The 18,971-nt window shown below is 42.6% G+C and overlaps 1 protein-coding gene across 1 annotated transcript in view; it reads right to left on the bottom strand.

The window, feature by feature from the left end:
- Positions 1-3,906: 3,906 nt before the first annotated feature.
- SRD5A2 (steroid 5 alpha-reductase 2) overlaps positions 3,907-18,971 on the bottom strand; it is a 112,822-nt gene continuing 97,757 nt past the window's right edge. Inside the window, exons 3-5 of the mRNA XM_089669829.1 lie at positions 11,965-12,066; positions 8,893-9,043; positions 3,907-4,238 (exon numbers count right to left, since the gene is read on the bottom strand). Coding sequence (XP_089525955.1) covers positions 4,172-4,238; positions 8,893-9,043; positions 11,965-12,066 — 320 coding nt within the window. The 3' untranslated portion in view covers positions 3,907-4,171. The remainder of the gene's footprint in view (positions 4,239-8,892; positions 9,044-11,964; positions 12,067-18,971) is intronic.

Here is an 18,971-nt window from a genome sequence, read left to right as displayed (position 1 = left end):
AGAAATGTTACAGAGGTGAAGTCTACAAGCTTTTGACAGTGATTGGATTTGGGGCCAAAACGGTAGGTCAGAGTCTAGGATTACACCTAGTACCCTGGCTTGAGGGGAGAGACTGCATTATTGATCTTGATGGAAAAGTCATGTAGGAGTGCACAAGGGGGAGGGAATATTATCAGCTCAGTTTTAGAGAGATTCAGTTTATGGAAGTGGTGTGACATCCATGCCATGCTGATATGTCAGTTAGTAAGTTAGTAACACTAGAAGAAACTGAAGGAGTGAAGTGAGGAGTAGAGAGATAGATTTGGGTGTTATAAGCATAGAGATGGTACTTGAAGCCATAGGAGATTATCAGGTGACCAAGAGAGGGGGTGTAGAGAAGGGGTCCAAGAACAGAGCCTTGGGGGACCCCTACAGAAAGAGGAAGTGGAGAGGAGGAGAGAGAGTTATAGGTAACACTGAAGGAGCAACAGGTAAAAGAACCAGGATAGAGTGGAATCTCAGAGACCGAGGCTGTGGAGTTTATTGACAAGGAGCAGATCAAGGGCTGCAGAGAGGTCTAGTAGTAAGAGTATGGAGTAGTAGCTGTTGATTTTAGCAGTTAGTAAATCGTTAGTGAGTTTTAGTAGGGCAATTTCTGTGGAGTGATGCAAGTGAAAGCAAGACTGTAGGTGGTCAAGAAGGTTGTTTTCAGTGAGGTAGGATCTAAGATGGTTGTAGACTAAGCGTTCTAGAAGTTTGGAGGTGAATGGGAGCAAGGAGATGTTCAGGTTGGTGGGGTCCAGTGAGGGCTTTTTAAGTATGGGAGTGGTCTGTGCATGCTTTAGGGGGGAGGGGAAGGTGCCAGTAGAGAGGGAGGGATTGAAGATGTCAGTGAGGATAGAATAAGAGGGTGACCGTAGTTGTTGTGAGAGAACAGGATTCAGGGGACAATTGGTTACGTGGCCATCTGAGACCAGTTTGGCAACCTCTTCAGTAGTAGCCGGGTCAAAAGAGGAAAGTGTTGACTGTGATGTTGAACAAGGTATGATAAGTGTCCTCACGTATTGCATCAATCTTGTCTTTGATGCAATTGGCAATCTCAGGGGCAGTGAGTGAGTTAGTGGATAAAGGAGATGGGTGACAAAGCAGAGAGTGAAAAGGTACTGAAGAGCCAGCAAAGACTGGATGACAGGGCATTATTGAGAGAAAAGTAAGTTTGTTTGGGAGCATGGAGGGAGTAATGGTATTTTAGAAGGGCAGATTTATATAGGGTGAAGTCCTGCATGGATTTGGTTTTAAGCCACAGTTGTTCAAGAGCACAACAACATCTCTTGAGATTTCTGGTGTCTGTTTGCCAGGGTTGTAATGGTCAGGGCTTGATTCTTCATGGAGAACCATGTGCATCCGGAGCAGATGAGAGTGAACTGTTGTAGACAGAGGTGGCCAGGTTAGGACAGGAAAGGGAAGAGATTTTGTCATAGAGGTGGTCAGTAGCAGAATAGAGAATTGAAGGGTTAAAGTGGTAAAGATTTCTACAAGTAATCATTTGCTGCTTGGAGGGATATGTGGTTGAAGACAAGGATACTGTGAAAGTGATGAGGTTGTGATCAGAGAGAGGAAAGGGGGTGTTGGTAAGGTTGCCAGGAGTGCAGAGATGGGAGAATACAAGGTCAAGGGTATTACCATTGGAGTGAGTGGAAGTATGTGTCCATTTCGTTAAGTCAAAAGATTAAGTTAAGTTGAGAAGTTGAGCATAGCCATGCTGGTAACATTGACAGGGATGTTAAAGTCACCAAGAATAATAGTGGGTATTTCAGAGAAGAGAAAGTAGGGTAGCCAGGCAGAGAAGTAGTCAAAATAGAATGATACTGGTCCAGAAGGCCAATAAATCACTGCAATCCTCAGAGGAATTGGTGAAAACAGATGAATACAGTGCATCTCAACATCTCAAAAGAAAGGAGGGACAGAGGAAGGGTTAGGAAGGACTTTGAAGGTGCTCTGTGGGCATAGATGGAATCCAACTCCACCTCCTTTCCATCCACTTGGTCTGGGTAAGTTCAGTGGCAGCCACCAAGGGAGAGGGAAGCAGCAGAAGCCAAGTCAGAATCTAGAAGCCAAGTTTCAGTTATAGCAAGTATGTTAAAGCATTGGGAGATAAAAAGGTCATGCACAGATGTGAGCTTGTTATAGTCTGACCTGGCATTCCAAAGGGCAAAAGAGATTGGGAAGCTGGTTTTTGGGAGCAGGGGTATAGAAATTAAACTGAGTAGATTGCGGCCAGAGGAGGAAGGAGGCTGGATGTGGGGTTTGCAGTTAGAAAATGGTGGGCCAGGATTGGGGGAAACGTCCCCCAAAATCAGGAGAAGAAGGGAGGGTGAGGAAAATAAGATGGGAGTGGGATGTATATGAGCACACATATTTCACTGCCTTGGTGTTTGTGTCAACATGTGGGTTCAGTATTTGAAAGAGGTGATGGGTGCAGTAAAAGGGAGATAGTAGGAGTGAGGGTGATATGTATAAGCTGTGGGGTGGAGATAAGGGGTAAGGTAAAGACAACACTAATGTGAGAAGGAGGAGTAGAGGGAGCATATTAGTGGGAATCAGACTTCATAGGAAAGGAAATATCAAATGTTGATTTGCTTGCCCTCCTTCCAGAGTTCTTGTTGTATCTTCATGCAGCTTTCATTAACCTGCAGTGGTAAACCTGCGACAGCACTTGTGAAAGAGACATATTGCTTGCGACTTTTTCCTAAGCTGAACTAAATTTATAGGGAGATAGGGCTGGCAAACATATGTCAACTGATGAAATTAAGATCTGATTACAGACACTTGAATTGGAGGGGGAGTGTTCTGTCTCTCCAATCTAAGCACTGAAAGTGTGATCTCTGTAACTTACAGTTGTGATGAGATAGCGATAACTCCAATCTTAGTTGAATTTCACAGGCAGTGACTCAATCTAGAAGACATCTTGTAGAACTTGTGAAGTTTATTCCATAAACTGAGAGAATCTTACAAAAATGAACACCGGATAGGTCAAAAGATCATAATGTGATCTGCTTCGTGACATGAGGCTAGAAGCTGCAATGCATTTCTGGGAAAAGGGGTGGGCTATCTATACAGCATTAACTAAACCAAAGGAAAGGGAGGAGCAGAGACAAAATACAGGGAACACAAGGGCATATGACAGTCATGTGTATTATGACAGGGAGGGAAAGGGGAAAAAAAAAACAAAAACAGACCATCCACAGACACAGGCCAAAGTCATAAAATGTGGTTGATTCTTTGATTACTAAGGCAAAAAGGAGGTAAGATTCAAATCACCAAATACTGTATATAGACAAGTTTAAGGGATATTGCACGCTGACATTTACCGTATAGCAAAGCAGTGTCAATTAGCAGTCATACATGGCATGGAGATGGTACAGATGAATATTGCACACAGACATTTACCGTATAGCAAAGCAGTGTCAATTAGCAGTCATACATGGCATGGAGATGGTACAGATGGATGTCATGATGATAAAGTGATAGAAGCGGAGGTAAAACTGCGACAACAGTCCTGAAAGAGACACTCAAAAAAGAAAGAGACATGTAGTCCGCTATTAACCCCTGTTACTGGCCAGATCATCAGGTGAAAACAAAGGGAAGAAGCTATAGAAAAGAAAGCTAATGCAGCCACCACATCTAATGATTTGTAAGCTGCAATATAATACACTTTTGGTTTTGTGTTTAATACTGCTTTGAAAAAAAACTCCCCTGTATTTAGGGCTTTGTGTTTTTTTTTGGTGCTTGTCTTTTTTTTTTTTTTTGTTAATCCAAGACATTCCAACTTTTGTATGTACACTTTTGTAACTGCTAGTGTTTTTGTGTTTAGTAGTTTCCCCAAAAATCCTTTTGTTTTAAATGACTACGAATTACTCATCCAGGTTGGTTTTATATTTAATTTATTTATTACAATTTTAAAACATTGTATGAATTTACTGCAAGGAACAAATGTACCTCCTAGGGCACACATACCAATAGTTGAGAGCATATACAGATACATAATATCCAACAAACAAGCTACCTCTAAAACAATTATAATGAAATATAAAAAATTGAAGAGTCGATTTCACATGTGACATAAAAAAATGTGGTCCAGTTTAATTTCAAATGTCCAATCTCAGGTATTCCATTAGCTCCATTCACAGGGTTAAAAAATAAAAGGTATCACAGCTTTCCTTTCTCTGGGGTAGTGTTTAAACTCCTGGAGGTAAAACCTGTGAAAAAAAACACACACATAAAAAAGGTTTTAAAATAAATAGCAAACGTGTAAAGAAAATTGTTATTTAGTTGATTAGAGAGTGCAACTCCTGCCAAAGCCATGTATTTTTGGTGCAGTTATACCTATATTGTACCATGGCCTGCTCTTCACCCTCTCCCTCACTTCAAGCCTTATACTTACCCATCCTCCATATATTGAGATATCCACAAAGCTGCAGAGAGGCTTGGCCAAATCTCTGCAGCAAGCTCCATGCAGAAAGTTGCCCTGAATGGAGACAGGTGAGTTAAAAACAGAACTAAATCCCCAGAAATACTTACTTCCACCTCCCAGCAATGCGGTGGTTACATCCCTGGTCACTTCCAGGTGTTGCATTTTCCACCACTTGATTGGCTGGTGGTGGAAAGACATTATTCCTCGCATGCGCACAGTAGTCAGCCATTCCAGAAGATTTGGAGCGTACTGGAATTGCATGCTGATCTACGCATGCTCAGCTCAGTGTGCATTCAACAGAAGACTATGAACAGGCAGGTAGATGTTTGTTTGTGCAGAAGAGACATTGCATGTGTCTTCTGCAATGAGCTGCCTGCTCACAGTTTTGTAATAGTTTTATAGTTATGCTCAGTTCCATTTTAAAGTCGGCCATAGATGATGTAATTTTTCCTATTCTGCAATTATGGGTTGCAGGAAAGGAAATCACTTGATTTCTCCATTAACACAGTCAGTGTTGATGGGGGAATTCCTCCCGTGGAGCTATTGTGTCCTCCTCCTGGGGGGGGGGGGTGCATCCGTACAGGGAGAACACAGCGATTATTGCTAGAAGCTATAGCAGCTGGCAATAATCGCATGAGAAATCTGACAGGCTGATTGTACCCAAGTCATACAACAATCAAATTGGGTACAATCAGCCTGCCCATAGAGAGTTCGAATCTGAGCCGTTTCCAACTGAACCAGCTGAGATTCGAACCATCTATGGCTGGCTTAAGATTTTCAAGGGGGTTGGGGCAAGCTGAAGTACAATATAAGGTGTAGTAACATTTTGAATAGTGTAGAAATCAAAATAGCAATAATACATCAATACATTGCAGTTCCCAAAAAACCTTAGTATTTTTTACATCTGACAAAGGTCTACTCTTAGAGAGGCAAAGTATAATACCCAATGACACCTATGTGTTTTATAGCATGTCAACACATGTACACAGGTTAGACATTGTTTTCAAACAGTACTGGCTCACATCTTGTGAGATGAGTTGATCTTTCTGGTTCTGGATGTACTAACAAGCATTATAGGGCCTAATGAAGGCAATAGCAGTACATTAATCTGCAGGATTGCTAATAATGTCCCTGACAACACATGAAAGGAACAGCCGTAAAAGAGCATACAGGAGGGCGCAAACACCTAGTCCATTACCACTAGATTTATTAATACAATAAACAGAAAGCCAACTCCATACTCTGAAGAAGGGGGTGCGTCCCCCAAAACACGTCAGATTGTAGACAAGGTGGTGCACGGGTTAAGTCACTTGACGCCACACTGGATCATGATTTGATATGATATTTTTCCTCTTTAGTGAGCATGGATTTGGCTTTCTGTTTATTATAATAATAAATCTAATGGTATTGCACTAGGCACTTGCGCCCTTCTGTGTGCTCTTTTACAGTTGTTCATCTATCTGAGGAGGGCTGCTCTGTTGGAGCATTCCAATAGAAGAGTTTACTATCCACACAGTACTTTGATCTTTTGATGGTCCTCTGAGCGATCGGGGTGTTTGTATGTTTGTACACATGAAAGGATTGCTAATAAAGAAATTTGATTTACAAAATTGAGAATGCCTGTTGAACTATTATTTTTGGACAATGGCTCACTGTATTAATGTTTGAACTACAAACATCATTTGAAGTATAGGATGACACCCACATCCAGTTCTGGTTTATGTCTGTCCTTCGCATCTCTACTCCACAAATTCAGATAAGCATGTGTTATTAATCAGCATGAACATACTGTATACTAATAGAATACCTTCTGAGCAAATGTCTGCTAATGTAATTTGCTGTGACTGTGATATAATCAGTTTGGCCTTGTTTTTTGTCAAGCTCATCTTGATTAGAGGATTCCTTTGCCAAGTGACTGTGATATAATCTATTTGACTTCATTGAAGAATTCCTTTGCTGAGTCTTGGAACATTTGCATTACAGCTTGGACAGTGTGTCTATAGGAGATATAATTTACTGTGAGTTTGGAGGGGTGGACATAATTTGGTCACGGTAATTTGTTCTTTTAATAACTTTTATTCATTTTTATTAGAGCAGTCCCATGAATACAATGCCTGGTGTTTTGAAGTATTAAATTAATTATTTCACTGTTAATGTCCAAAGCTTTTCTAAATAAATCCCCTGTTATATTGTGTATTTTTATCTGTCTGAAGTTCAGATTTAAAGCTGAATTTTGGGAAATATACAAAACTACCCTTGCAATGCTCCCCCCCCCAACACTGCAAGGGTGAAATGCTCATTTAGTCTAGGGGTAGAGGGATAAGGAAAATACCATGGGCATCCGAAATCAGTGCGACCGGTTCAGCGCTGCATTGTTTGTGATGACACAGAGGGACCTACCACAGACCAGAGCTTTAGTTAGAAGAGAACTGGAGGCTGCTGTACCGAAGGATAGGGTAACTAAAACACCTTATCATGCACCCCTATACTAAACAAGCAGTGGCGGGGAGCAGTGCAAAGATAGATTTTAGTCTGATTTAGGGAGTTCAGTTTTAAGCAAGAATGGCTTCTGAAGAGGAATGTACAAGCTGAAAAGAAGAATTAATATCTCTTGGTATTTTATCTAATCACTTACTTTCCTCCATGTGTTTAAAGGATAAGTTCACCTTTTGGACAAAAATAATAAATGCACATTTTTTTGCAGGTAAAAAAATGTGCATTTATTATTTTTGTCCAAAGGAGCCTGTAAAGCATTGCACCAGTAGATCAGTAGATCGCTGATGCCATGCAGGTCTCCTTCAGACCTGTCAGAATATCTGCTTGCTGTAGGGATGTATGAGCAAAAAGATATTGTGACAGGAAGCTTCAATGAACTACCACAGCGCTCCACAGCTCTGTGGTAGTTCACTGAAAACTATAAGCCCACAGCCGCTAAGTCTGCCGGGACTTGTAGGCACTCATTCACAGAACACTCTGAATGAGTGACACGGCTGTGTGGGAGGAAACCTGCATGGCCACACTGGTTTCAAATCTGACAGATAGTACAGGGAGAAGTTTCCCCGTATTATTTGTCTGGGGGAGGGGGTGGGCGCAGCTGCAACTATGGGAACATGTTACATGTTCCACTCTAAAAACAGGTGGAACATGTAACATGTTCCAACGGGGAACTTATCCTTTAACCCCTTGACGCCGACCGTACGCAAATATGTGGCCTCCCGGGGGTTGGGCCTTTATGCCGAGCGGCCTCATATTTGCGTACCATTTGAAAACATATGTGCTGAGAGCGCATGCCCTGCATGCGCCCAGCACATATGTTTGTGTCTCATGGAAAGGTCCCGATCTCCCCTTGCAATCAGGACCTTTTCCGATCATGTGACCTCCGTGAGTCATGGTGGTCACATGACCCTAAAACCCCGCCCCTCTTTCCAGCATCTGAAACCCTTTAAAAGGCCGGGAGGCACCGACATGAAGAGGTTAAAGCTATTCAAACACAGGAAAATTAGGTCACATGGCCCAATTCCATCGTGTGTAAATAAGGGAATCTGTTCAGTCCACTGTCTGATCAAAAAAAAAAAACTGATGTATGGTCAGCATTAAGCCAGCCATAGATAGTTTGTATCTCAGCCAGTTCAGCAGGGAGCCGAGATTTGATCCATGTATGGCCAGGCTGATTGCACAACCAGCATGTCTGATTTTCCGCATGCGAATATTGCCAGTGCATATAGCCACTAGTAATAATCACTGTGTTCTCCTAGCAGGGACAGCTCCCCATGCCCCCTCCCTGCCAGGTGAACACAATAGCTCTGCAGGAGGGATTCCCCCATCAGCACTGACTGTGTTTATGGGGCAAAGAGCCGTTTTCTTATTTGCAACCACAGGTTGCAGGAAAGAAAGTCGGATCATCTATGGCTTACCTTAGTATTGTCTTTCTGTTTTTGGTGTTCTGCTTTTTTAAAATTACATACAAACATCGGCACATAACAGCAGTATCTAATTTTAAATACCTGATAGCTCTGATTTTATTAGCTCATGTAAATGCAAAAAATAACTTTTGCCTTCAGGTTGAAATTTTCTTTAATGCTGGCTGCACAGTGAGCTCTAAAAGACTCATATATGGCCATACTCTGATGCTAAAGATAGGGGTATGGCTCCGCTCAAGTCTATGATTGCTGAGTTCATGTCTATGATTGATGAGGCTCCAGCTGTTATATTGCAGTAAACAAGCAAGGGAGGTCGAGTTTTAAATTAGTTTGGTTTAGTTATGGAGGGCTGGGGAGAATAAAGTGAACATGTCATTTAAAATAACAATCACATTGTCATCTGTTTCCTGGTATAAATACTATTGTACAAAGTAAATGCCTGATACGGATGTCTGTTATATTTTTTTTAATTCACACTTTGTATAGTGAAGTGTCTTTTTCAACTGTCCCAGATCTTACTTGTGATGATGATAAGCTCTTGGTCCAATGGAACACAGAGTAAATAATGCAAAGGCAAATCCTGGGAGGGACCATGTTGCTATAGCATAACCAAACCATTCCACAATTTCACCAAAGTAATTTGCTCCAGACACATAATTGAACATTCCTCCTGTAACAAAAAAGAACATTCATATGAACAGTTACTCTATAGAACTGCCGTTATTGAAATGATAAGATACATTAAACCCAATATAATATACTACACTGCTCAAAATAAATTAGTGGAACACTTTTTAATCAGAGAATAGCATCAAGTCAATTAAACTCCTGAGATATTGATCTAATCAGTTAAGTAGCAGAGGGCTTTGTAATCAGTTTCAGCTGCTTTGGTGTTGATGAAATTAACAACAGGTACACTAGATGGGCAACATCGAGACGACCCCCAAAACAGGAATGGTTTTACAGGTGGAGGCCACTGACATTTTTTTTCCCTACTCATCTTTTCTGACTGTTTTTCACTAGTTTTGCATTTGGCTAGGGACAGTGTCACTACTGGTAGCATAAGGCAATACCTGGACCCTACAGAGGTTGCACAGGCAGTCCAACTCCTCCAGGATGGCACATCAGTACGTGCCGTTGCCAGAAGGTTTGCTGTGTCTCCCAGCACAGTCTCAAGAGCATGGAGTAGATTACAGGAGACAGGCTCTAGGAGACTCTAGAGAGCTGGACAGGGCCATAGAAGGACCTTAACCCATCAGGACCAGTAGCTGCTCCTTTGTGCAAGGAGGAACAGGATGAGCACTGCAAGAGCCCTGCAAAATGACCTCCAGCAGGCCACTGGTGAGAATGTCTGTGAACAAACAATCAGAAACATACTTCATAAGGATGCCCTGAGGGATCAACAACCTCTAGTGGGCCCTGTGCACACTGCCCAGCACCACTGAGCTTGAATGGCCTTTGCCATTGAACACCAGAATTGGCATGTCCGTCACTAGTGCCCTGTGCTTTTCACAGATGAGAGCAGGTTCACCCTGAGCACATGTGACAGAAGTGAAAGGGTCTGGAGAAGCCGTGGAGAACATTATGCTGCCTGTAACATCATTAAGCATGACTGTTTTGGTGGTGGGTCAGTGATGGTCTGGAGAGGCATATCCATGGAAGGACGCACAGCCCTCTACAGGCTAGACAATGGCACCCTGACTACCATTAGGTATCGGGATGAAATCCTTGGACCCATTGTCAGACCCTACACTGGTGCAGTGGGTCCTGGGTTCCTCCTGGTGCACGACAATGCCCGGCCTCATGTGGTGAGAGTATGCAGGCAGTTCCTGGAAGATGAAGGAATTGACACCATTGGCCCTCCCGCTCGCCTGACCTAAGTTCAATAGAACACCTCTGGGATATTATGTTTTGGTCCATCCAACGCTGCCAGGCTGCACCTCAGACTGTCCAGGAGCTCAGTGATGCCCTGGTCCAGATCTGGGAGGAAATACCCCAGGATATCATCCGTCGTCTCATTAGTAGTATGCATACAAGCACGTGGGGGCCATACAAACTAATGAGTACCATTTTGAGTTGCTGCAATGAGATTTCAGCAAAATGGACTAGCCTGCTGCATAATTTTTTTCACTTTGATTTTCGGGGTGTCTTTGAATTCAGCCCTTTGTAGGTTGATAGTTTTCATTTCCATCAAACGATGGGGCATCCTCACATTCCTAACACATTACCCAATCCTTATCAGATTAGATATCTAGCATGATATTTTTCCCCTTTGAGATCTGATGTGTTTTCAAAGTGTTCCTTTCATTTTTTTAAGCAGTGTATTTTAGCACGAAACAAAGGATAAATTACAAAGCAATACTAGTTGTTAAAAACAAATATGTTTTGATACCTTGATAATGCCTGTTTTAAAGTGTGCGCCAAGTAAAAAACATGTTTTTTTTTTTTTAATTTTGGATAGAGCAGGTTTTCCAGGGTTTCCATTCAAGAGATTTCCCTTCACTTCTTGCCCTACGTACAATAATTTTACCCAACAGAAAGTGAGGGAAAATCTGCGACAGGAACCCATAAACATATGAAAGAGGTTGTAGGCCTATCTACTTAAAAAACTGTTTTCCTTTTTGCCTGTGTTTCTGTTGGGTAAGTTCCCCTTACTTCTTCCTGGTTTGTAGTATCTTGGCTAATGACACTATGGCGCTTCCCGTATGTTCATGTATTCATTCACCTAGATTGTCCCTAATAGCCAATTAGACAAGCAACATCTTCAATCTGTTGTGTTCTGTGGGCATCTCTGCCCATGGAACGTCATCTATTTAAATGAATAGGACCATACTGCAACTGTCTTGCAAACATGGCAATGCACGTGCAGTTGCAGTGCGGCAGTCCAGCATATAGGGGGTCAAAACAGTCAGTTTAACGGTGATACAACACCTTCTCTCTGCCTGTCAAATGCTCTCTGAAAATCAATCTGATCACTCTTCAGAGAGCACTGCAAGTGTAAACGAGGCCTAAGGCTAAGTTATTATTATTATTATATAGGATTTATTTCGCGCCATGAGTTTGTATTGCAAATTTGAGTGAGCTTCCACAGTGCACAAAAAAATGCACATCCCTTTTGCAGGCATGTAGTGGTACCATTAATTCTTACCTTAATGGACCTTGGGGTGCCATTTATTTCTTACTGGCACCTCAATGCACCTTGCCAATGTGTGCTCGAAATCACACGCCAAAATGCATGGTATCAAAGTACCATGTTTTTTTGATGCAGCATGATTTTTGTGATATAAAAAAAAAGGTGCACCTGCTTCTTTTGTGTGATTTGCAATAAATGTGGTGTCCTAAACCCAATTCACCAAAACATGCAAAAATGCTCGCACTCTTGCAATCATGGGACAGTACCTGGTGCAGCAGTGTTAGAAGAGGCAGCTCCAACTTCTTACTTTACGTGTATTATAGGAAAAACAGGTTTCCCTGGGCTACATACCACTGCCAGAGGACTACTGAAGACTGGAAGAAGACTTTCATGGACAGATTAATCAGATTTTAGCAGACTGTATTATGCAACATATGATGTAATGAAAGAGATTTTACCTTGTGGAATCTTGTAGGCAAGTTCACTTGGTTTTCTCAATTGACGCAATATGTGGTCACTATGAATATTAATAGCCATTCCAAGGATGAAAATGACAACCCCTAAAAGCAGAAAACAAGTTGAAACACAACAGTCATTTATTTTATAGTTATCTACACATTCTTGACAGATATTTTTGCACTTTTGGATAATGCCTTTCTGTAACCAGAGGCTATGTGCACATCCCAAATATGTCAGGATATAAATGGAGAAACAGAAAAAGGGCGCACCGACCTAGTGCATTATTGTTTAAAATAATTTATTGAAGAAACAAAATAGGTATCATACTCACAATGGACATAATAACACAGGCATGTCAAACTGAACAAGATGTATGATCCAAACAACATCTGAGTCCATACGATGGAACCCTGGATGACCAACTGACTAACGCGTTTTGAGGCGTTGTGTCCTCGAAATGTGTTAGACAGTTGGTCATCCAGGGTTCCATCGTATGGACTCAGATTTTATTTGACTTTTTTCTGATTTTCTGACTTCCGGAACGGATTAATTGGTTTTCAATGCATTTACGAATTTCTTTTAATCATGTTTTTAAATTTTTATAAAGAGTTTTGAACAGATAAAAGCCTTTTTATTACTTTATTCTGACCTCTGGAACGAATTAATTGTTTTTCAATCTCTTTCATTCATTCCTATGGGAAACCGCCTATTGGTTTACAAATTTTTCGCAATACGAAACGTTCCGCAGAACGCATTAAATTTGTAAATCGAGGTACACCTGTATGTACATTTTTATGCATAGATGCAGTTATATGAGCTGCAACAACTTTTTCTTTACCAAAGTTTTTTTAAGTCTTTTAGTATTATTATATTATAATTTTTATTATAGCCCTTGCAATCAAGAAGTTCATAAAAATAATGTGCAGCATGTTTACATACATTGCACACTTTTTATGCATTTTGCCAAGCATTAAAATGTAACTCTAGCCCAAAGCTTTTATTTTAATTTTAAATAAAATGGGCAGGGGTAGACCTTGGTTGTTATTGCTGTCTGTGACCCCATTGGGGAGATTCACTCCTCTATTTGTACTACTGACCACTGCTATCAAGAAAGAAGGTGAAAGGAAATCCAAAATTTTAGAGTTGTTCCCAGAACAAAAGGTAAGGGAAAGTTTTTCAATGGGGACAACTGTTCTGGGGACAACTGCCTGAGGCCCCTTTCACACGGAGGGTCCAGTCAGGTCCACCTATTGTGATTGATATGGTAAAATGCCTATTTGGTGTCCTATTGAATATATACATATTTCTATACATTTTATACATATTTACTTTTATACTTTAATACTTTTTTTATATGTTTAAAGGTTTTTTATCAAAAAAAAATAATAATATATATATATATATATATATATATATATATGTTGTGTGTATATTTTCTGCCTGCTGGGCTTTGTGGTACTTTAAGAATTCCTTGCTCAAGAAATGTCTGCTCACATGCAAGACATATTTTTCTTTCTATAGATAAGACTTAGAAGAAGATCACGCCTATACTCTGACGAAGATTGTTTTCGTGTGGAAATGACCAAAGACTAATATAATTCTTATGCAGCGCCCACATGACTCTTGCATCATTTTGCATATATAAGTTCACTTTCTCATTATAATAAACTAGAAGTGTTCATAGACTGAACTGTCAGCATGAGTCTCTTCCAGTGTGCACACATTCCAAAGCTAGCTAGAATGATTAATTTGGACAGGAGCAGACAATCACCAGACATTTTAGTCCTTATCTAATTCAGCTGGTGCCGAAACCCGGGACTCGGGTCATAAACCTACGGACAGCCGACCCGAGAGGGCAATGGGAGTCAATCAAGGAGACGGGAAAGAGCCTGATCAACTCTGAAGAGCAAGGTAAGATATATTTTGCTATCTTACCAGTGCTTATCCTGTCTTTGTTGTTGATTCATTCAACTAATGGTCACAAAAGGCAGGTAACATTGCTTGCCTGGAGTCTCTTTTTGAACCTACCTGCATTGATTATCTGCTGCCTGGTTTACGTTGTGTGCTTGTTTTTTATGTGTCAGTCTTGAGGTGGATGAGGAGAGGACCTACTGAGGGTTTTGACACATAATTTCTCTTGGTTGTGGTATTATTGTGTGTTGCCAAACAAGAGGAGGTGTCCGTTTACGAATCACGGTAGTGTGACAGCGGGGTGCAGTAGCCATGTGTGGGGTTACGAAGGGTTATTCAGTGATCTGTACTCATAGCCCACGAGATAGACTGCTATGTCATGTCCTAAATGTGTGTCTGTGAGTTAATGTTCGCCATTCATAACAGAAGGTTGGGGTTTGTTAAGGGCTAAGGAAAGTCAATACAGCAGCGTGTGAAGAGTCTTGGATTTCTGTTAGGAAGAACAGAGAAGGGGGGAGGAGATGGGTCAGACACTGATAAGACCCATAGAAAGGAATGTTAGCGAGTGACCTGGTTGCACAGAGAGAAGAGGAAACCGTATGTGAAGGGATTAGTTAAGTTAGCAAAAGTATGTGGAATTAAAGATAAGGAGGTTAGGCTACAGTCAGAGGAATGGCGGAAATTAATAAAAGAAAAGAAAAGAAAGGTGTCTTAGTTGACAACAACCTGCTGAAGACAGCAGAAGCTTTGTATAATGTAGCCAAGGCTATCCACAAAGAGCAGTGGACAGAACAGGTATTGCAACAGGAAAAAAAAAACTGTTTATGTTTTAATATTGAAAAGGAACACCCACCGCCTTTTTCCCTGCCCTTCCAGTTCCAGCCCAGCCCAGTGCACTTCCTGATAGTGACCATCTTTCTGCACCTGTATTGTCATTTCCTGTCCAGCCCAGTACACTTCCTGGAGGCGGCCATTTTGGCACACCAAATCAGACTTCTGGAGGACCTATACCTCGAGTGAGCCGCCTCTACCCAATGTGTCCAGTCTTACATGCCAATGGTACATTCTACGTACCGCCGGATGTGCCGCGTGTCCCCACCATGCCAGTCCTTGAACCTGACACAACCGCTGGTCCTGCAAGAGACAATTTTGTCCCCAATAGACCAAAAGGGAGCAAACATTTGCATTCAGGGTCAACCTGGTCAGACATATCTTCTTTGGATGAGGAGGCCGCAGGTCCGGAACCTCCTACGCTATCCGCATATGCTTCTCCAGATGCCCCTCTTAGGCCACAAGCAACAGGAAGGACTCCTCAGGCAGTAAGACCCCACACCCCGGCAGATGTATCGGTGCTGTATGTCATCTTTACCCCGTCCCAGGCTTCTTCCCTGGTGACCACATTGCCAGACCCCGAAAAGCAGCCCATGCCCTTTTATCGCATGATAGCTCAGATCCAAAAGACATACTAGGCAGCTTGGAGAGACCTAGTCAGCCTGTGTGAGATAAAGGCAGAAGACTCATACGGGCCAATAATGGCATGAAGCCTTAACGACACCTGGATTGTCAATGACAAAGCCTTCTCCTCTGGATTGGAATTTTGTACGCAACTGCATGACTGGGTCGAAGAAATACTGGCCGATCAAGCCACCACCTTTCAAGATATTACCCAAGATAAGGCAGAGTCAGTGGGAAAATTCTATACCAGATTGTCCCAGGTCTTCTCAGACCTGGGATTCAGCACATACAGCAAAGCCCATAATCAGATGCTGTCATCAGCCTTTGTTGCGGGCCTGAGGGAACCAATTCGAAAGGGTCTTATCATGGCTAGGCCTGAGTATCGTGTGGTGCCCTTAGACACTCTGCTGTTGGTGGCAAAAGGCCTTGAATCATCACAAGCTACCAAGAAGCCAACCCCATTATGGCAGCAGACCCCTGGACACACACCTGGCCAACGGCCACAGAAAAAAATAAGCCCATTTGTTTCAATTGTGGCTGCCCGGGCACTACAAGAGGCTACTTGGCACACCAAGGCTGTAAGGCCTCTAAACCAAAATTGAAATGGTGCTCTACAACAGTTGTGTTTTTGGACCACTGCCTCTTACATGGAGCAAGGCATCTTACGGAGGAGAGAGTTAAGGCCATCCAGAACCTGCCACTGCCTCTGGGCCAGAAGCCACTCCATGCTTTTCTTGGCCCCATATCCTACTGCAGGTCATGGATTCCTGATGCTTCTTGGTTTATGCAACCACTCTACGATGCTCTCAAGTCTGAACCCTTCCATCTGTCCGAAGAGGCCGCCTCCAACTTTTTGGCTCTAAAATGCTTACTTTCTTCAGCCGCAGCCTTAGGTCTACCCGACTACAAGAAACCTTTCAAACTGTTTGTGTCTGAACGCCAAGGTCATGCCACGGGAGTATTGGCCCAGTCTCATGGCAACCGCCTACGACCCGTATGCTACTACACATGCCATTTAGACCCAGTGGCTAGAGGAGCACCCTCGTTTCTGCGTACAGTTTTTGCTGCTCAAGCTCTGCTGGATAAGACCTCTGATATCATTCTGGGACATGAAGTGGTCCTTCTGGCGCCACATGATATTGCTGCCATTTTAAACCAAGTCCAACGTAAACATTTGTCCACAGCGAGGCATCTCAGACTAGTGTTCCCTCCAACTTCCTGATAATGTCACTCTCCTACATTGCCAAACCTTGAACCCGGCCACTCACCTCCCAATTGCTGAGGGGGGTAATGAAGAAAATGGAGAGGATAATGGAGCCACTGAGCCTCATAACGGTCTTGAAGTGATGAAAATGTGAAACACCTCTACAGGACTCAGATTTCACCCTCTTTGTTGATGGTTCCAGATATGCAGATGATGGAGGCAAATATCATACAGTATTTGCGGTCACTACTGCAGATACAGTCCTACAGGCAAAAGCCCTATCGCCAGCAATATCTGCACAAGGAGCAGAACTTCAACCACTCACAACAGCATGCCAGATGGAAAAAGGGCCAATATCTACACAGACTCCACATACGCCTTTGGGGTGGCCCATGATTTCGGACCCATATGGAAGGCAAGAGGATTTATGACTGCGGCAGGTACGTCCATAAGACATGGAGCAGCAATTGGACGATTGATGGAAGCACTCCTACCCATTCAAGTGGTTATTCTGAAGGTAAAATCTCACGGGAAAATAAACTCCCCAGAAGTCAACGGCAATAATCTGGCAGATTTGGCGGCAAAACGAGTGGCCATGGAACCACCAGAAATGGAAGGAGAGGTGACTGGAGAGTGGGAACTAATATTCACCCTGCAGACCTTACCTGTGGATAGAAGCTACCTCAAGGAACTTCAAGAAGCAGCAAGTCCAGAAGAAAAAGAAAGCTGGAGACGGAGAGGAGGTGTTCTCAAAAACTGTCTATTTGAGTGTAACAAGAGGCTTTGTTTACCCAGGAACATGTTCCCACCTGTAGTCCAGTGGGCACACGGAGCAGCCCATCTGTCAAACAGCCTCCTGAACTCTCTCATCAACAAGTACTATATATCACCTGGAATCACCACATTGACGAACAATTTTTGCAGAACATGTGCCATCTGTGCAAAATGCAATCCGGGACACACAGAGAAGACACCACAGAAACACTTGGCCAAACCCCTATACCCCCTATACCCCTTTCAAAGGATCCAGATGCCAAAGAGTGGGTGGTTCGAGTACGCCCTAGTGGTGGTGGACATGTTTTCCAGTGGGCCAGAGGCCTTCGCTGTAACTAACATGACTGCTGAAACAACTGCGAAGAAGCTCCTCACTGAGGTTGTATGCAGATATGGGCTTCCAAAGGTAATAGAGAGTGACAAGAAACCCGCTTTCACAGCTTCAGTAACCAAAGAAATATGGGCTGCATTAGGAGTCACTCTGGTGTTCCATACCCTCTATCACCCCCAAAGTAGTGGAAAAGTAGAAAGAATGAATAGCACTCTGAAAGCCAGAATGCTAAAAATGGCCCAAGAGACTGGCATGAGTTAGCCAGACAGTCTGCCTATTGCCCTATTTAGTGTCAGATACACACCAAGGGGAGAACACTCCCTATCCTCTTATGAGATTTTGTTTAGCTCAGCCCCCAGACTTGGTTGTTATTTTCCACAACAGTTGCCATTACAATCTGATGTGTTAACTGATTATGTGACTGTATTATCACGTGAATTAACCTGTATCTATGTCCAAGTGTTTTCTTCCATTCCAGATCCTGAGTCAGATACAGGAACTTACAGCCTATTACCCGGAGATTGGGAATTAGTAAAGAAATTTGTGAGGAAACATTCCTTTGAGCCAAGATATGATGGTCCATTCCAAGTTCTGCTGACCACAGCCACTTCTGTCACGGTGGCCAGGAAGAACACTTGAATACACGCCTCCCACTGCAAGAAAGTCCCAACCCCTGACAAGACGTCAGCTACACCATGACAACTATGTTGTATATCCTTTTTCTAATGAGTCTCACAGAGGCTCAACAGGTGGCTATCACCGAAATAGGCGACACCACTATAGTTTGGTACAACTCATCCAACACTCATGTAGCCATTTTCACCTTTGATTTCTGTAGTATAGATCCCATGTGGTGCTATGACTGTGATCCATACGATCCTGACTGGCCACAACAAGCATGTTCCGATGGTAGTGACCAGATATATATATGTGTCACGGATGATTACTGGGGACCAAAAGATTAGAACCAGATTGGAAGGGATTTGGACTGGTGAGTATGCTCTTGCAAAGGCCATTATGCCTCTCCACATCCTAGCAGAAAATACTTATGATCCAATACCTGGCCGTAGGAGGAAGCGAAAGCTCCTTCTGGTAGTTTTGACCCACATGTGTATATAGATGCCATTGGAGTCCCAAGGGGGGTGCCTAATGAATTTAAAGCCAGAAACCAAGTAAAGCAGGTTTCAAATCCCTGATTCTCATGATAACTGTGAATAAAAATGTAGATTGGATAAATTACATATACTACAACCAACAGAGGTTTGTGAATTACACCAGGGATGCCCTCCAAGGAATCATTGACCAGTTAGCCCCTACATCCTACATGACAT

The sequence above is a fragment of the Staurois parvus genome, unplaced genomic scaffold (genome assembly GCF_062004578.1).
Source record: "Staurois parvus isolate SC_StPar_1 unplaced genomic scaffold, SC_StPar_1.0 ptg000081l, whole genome shotgun sequence".
NCBI lineage: Eukaryota > Metazoa > Chordata > Amphibia > Anura > Ranidae > Staurois > Staurois parvus.
This window is presented reverse-complemented; position numbering and strand designations above follow the sequence as displayed.